At 41.6% G+C, this 3,487-nt stretch overlaps 2 protein-coding genes across 2 annotated transcripts in view; one reads left to right on the top strand and one right to left on the bottom strand.

Moving 5' to 3' along the window:
* The window catches only part of MRPS2 (mitochondrial ribosomal protein S2), a 2,164-nt gene extending 1,978 nt beyond the window's left edge, over window positions 1–186 (bottom strand). The window contains exon 1 of the mRNA XM_009998961.1: window positions 62–186. Coding sequence (XP_009997263.1) covers window positions 62–186 — 125 coding nt within the window. The remainder of the gene's footprint in view (window positions 1–61) is intronic.
* On the top strand, window positions 185–316 carry LOC104389903 (chromosome unknown open reading frame, human C9orf116). Its single transcript, XM_009998962.1, has one exon. It carries the CDS (start codon window positions 185–187, stop codon window positions 314–316), a length of 132 nt encoding a protein of 43 aa, XP_009997264.1.
* The last annotated feature ends 3,171 nt before the right edge of the window (window positions 317–3,487 follow it).

Below are 3,487 nucleotides of genomic sequence, written 5' to 3' on the forward strand. Positions count from 1 at the left end.
CTCGGTTTTGGCCCCTGCGCGATGAGCTCCCCGGTCCTTCCCCTTTATCATCGCCCCGAACTTCCCCAGGCGGCAGGTGCCGCTGGCGGTGGCACTAAAACACCTCCCTCCCCTTCTCTGGCCCTCGCAGACCTCCTTCCACGTCGCCTCGCACACCTTTTCCAACACTTTGGCAGAGTTTGGCATGTACAGGGACAACGGGCTCAACACCTCCATGGAGAAGAGCCTGGTCACCGGCCCGGACAACTTCATCACCACCTCCGACCGCTTCAACTTCCACCCCAGCTACAACCCAAGCAGCCCCTCGCACTGCTAGGTCTGCTGCAGTGACAAGGACAGTGAGAAGCCACTTCACTCTGCTGCTCGCTGCCTAGATTACAAAAAATAGCAAAAAACAAACCCAAGAAACCCACCAGCAAGCAAACCCCAGCACTGACCACCTAAATCCGTTGCTGAGCCTCATCTGAAAGTGTGACCAGAGGCTTTACAGCCTCACAGTGCAGCTGCTAAACGAGGTTACAAGACACTCCAGCAAGAGGAAGGCAGTTTCTGTTACAGTAGTTTATTTACAGGCAGGATATAGTTATTACAATATACATTCCATATCTATTCCCTCTGTCACTAATGATCCTTTAAACCCCCGGCTCATGTATCACACATCATTAAAAACTAAGACTTTAAAAGTGCTTCTGTGCTATTAAATGAACAATCACACCTTTCCCAGAGGTTTTCATGAAGCCTTTGTATTTCCTGTAGAAGGCATGTCCATCTTGCCTCTCAAAACAAACACGTTTTAAGAAATTAGTCAAATAAAGACAACTAATCCAAAATAAAAGATTTTCATAAGTTTTATTGTAACAAGTGTAGTTAAACAGACAGTGAAACTGCATCATTTAGACAGTAACTGCACAAAAACTTGGCACATTTTGCTTAGAAACTAGTCTTGAAGAGGAACCAGTCTGCCTGTTCAGATGAGAAATGGTCCTACCTTACCAGTGTAACAGTCATTAAAAATGAGCATAAGACTATTTTTTAGCTGTTTGCTAAAAATAAAAACCAAATGACTATATCCAAGTACCACAGCAAATGATGACTCTTCGCATTAGAAATATTCCTTCTTTATGTCATTTTTATATAGTCTTATTATGAACTGCACAGGAAACATGGCAAGGTGATCTATTTAAACATAGGAGGCAGAGACATTCTGTTTAGTCAATAACATCCCTAAGCAAAAAATCTGAAGTCCAAAACTTAAACTTCTTTTTTTTTTTTAAGCATTCCAACCCCAGCAGAGCTCTGTGTTCCTGGCCCCAGCAGGATTCCCATCACTCCCACCAAACAATTCCAGTTTTCATTGCAATGCTGTTGGTTCTCTCAAACGGAACAGTTGGCTAAATTAACTTTTGCTGAAAACACATCAATAAATTGAAACAAGGAAATACACTAGGCAGAAAGGGACCTGAAAAGGTAATTTTAAAAATAATCAGCATATGAAAATAAATAAGCAACCCTCTACCACTCACTGCTATTCTTCTATTAGACTCTAGAAAATACCTTGAACTTCTTTTAGCTTCCCTTTCTTCTCCTGAAATGAAAAATAACAGAGCTGAATTAATACAAACAGTTGTGACATTTTTTCCTATATTTTTACCCACAAATTTTTCTGCAGGTGGAATAATTTAGGGATAAGACTGCCTCTTGGAAACACAAATTTAGTGGCTTTCATCAGATATTTTCCACCTGTTCTCACACTTCATCTAAAAACACCCACCCATTTTCTTCCATAATTTCTTCCCTTTTTTGTTTTCTCCTTCTACTGAAACCAGTTCCTTTGAACAGCCTGGCATGCAGTGTGGCTTCTGTCACCCTCATACAGGCTGTATCCTGAGATACCCTGGGATAAGGTTTTTCCAACTCGCTGCCACTGAGGTCTGCTGAGAAGGGAGAGCAACATCCAAGCTTCAGCTGCAGCCCAGCCCAAGACTGGCCTCTACACACTTATACTTAGGTCAGAAAATATTCTCCTTGTATTTACTTTCCTGTAATTCCCTGTTTTAGTGAGCTTAAAAACACTGACCTATTTCTTCAGGTCTCAGACACCCAACACACTTTTAAAAAAAAGAAATACCAGTACAAATTCAAAATATCATCCTCAAGATTGCACATTTGACTGTAGAGAGTCTACCTGAAACATTCACTTTCTGCTCTGTAGAAGGCAAGATTTTCAGATTTGCAGATGAAATTGTGGGGCTGTGCTATCAAACCACAATAAACTGCAGTTCCTAAAGGTTTGAAAAACTAGAAAGTACATACTTTAATACTAAAGACATGGCAGCAGAGTTGGTGTGTTCCTTCCCTGTACAAAAAGTAGCTTCACAGGAAAACGTTTCTAAAATAGCAGCAAAGAACCGTTTATAAAATTTAAGGCAGTCCTTGTGGGTCCCCTGAGCACCCCTGAAGATTGGCCTTCCTGAAGAAGACTTTTATATTGGGAAGAATCATGAGCTGATCCTGGAGGCTGCAGGAGCTGTGCTACAGAGGGTGCTGTGTAGAGACACCCTGAGGACTTCCCAGTGAAACCGCAGATCTGACCTGCTAAACTTTGCCTCAAAAACAAGGAGCCCCTTTTGCTGCTACTGGAGAGGGGCAAGCACAAGGGAAACCCACAAACACCAGGAAAGGAAACTGCTCTTAGGGTTCTGCTAAAATGACCTCTCAACCCCTCAGAAGATCCACAACTTTTTTTTATGCCTATGTGCTTTGCAGATTCTGCTTCTTAAAGAAAATTTTTGGATTGGTATTAAGAACAACATTCCCTTCAACAGCCACATCTTTAAAGATCTGGATTCTGTTACACAGCCACGGGGAAATCCCAGGCTGTTGTCCCAGAGGAGCTGACAGTCCCAGGCAGTGGGTGGCTGCAGACAAGAGGAGGCAAGAAGGGAGAGCAGCAGGTGAACAGAGATCCTGTTGCCAGGCTCAGCCCACACCAACACTGCCATTGCCTGCAAGGGTGACATCTTTCACTCACAATTACTGCCATGAGCTAATTACATCTTCAGACTGCAGCCAAGAAGGAAAAAACCCCCAGAAACACAAAAATACCACCACTAAAGACAAGGACACAAACCATAGGAGCACTCTGGTTCCTTGGTCAGAACTCTGTTTATTAAACATTATAAACTTATCAATGTACACCATTTCCTATATACAAATCAAGTTTATCAATTTAAAAAAAAAAAAAAAAAAGTGCTGTTTGAAATTATTTTTATTTTCTTTAAAGCACAAGCTAATTGGATTTGCATCTTAACTGAAAGTGAATCAGTTCACAAGTAGTACTGAGAACACCAACACAGACGGGGGCACAAGACACCTTTTCAGTCTTCATGTTGATTTACTGAAAACTTCTGAGCAGAAACATTCAGCTTATTTTATATAAACAGTACATGGTGCTTCCATCATCTCTGTTAAAATTAAGTATACAGTT

Source organism: Chaetura pelagica, unplaced genomic scaffold (genome assembly GCF_000747805.2).
Source record: "Chaetura pelagica isolate M959 unplaced genomic scaffold, ChaPel_1.0 scaffold405, whole genome shotgun sequence".
In the NCBI taxonomy this organism is placed as follows: Eukaryota; Metazoa; Chordata; class Aves; order Apodiformes; family Apodidae; genus Chaetura; species Chaetura pelagica.

Coding starts and splice junctions, on each gene's coding strand:
- LOC104389903 (XM_009998962.1), top strand. CDS start 185: ATGTACAGGGACAACGGGCTCAACACCTCCATGGAGAAGAGCCTGGTC.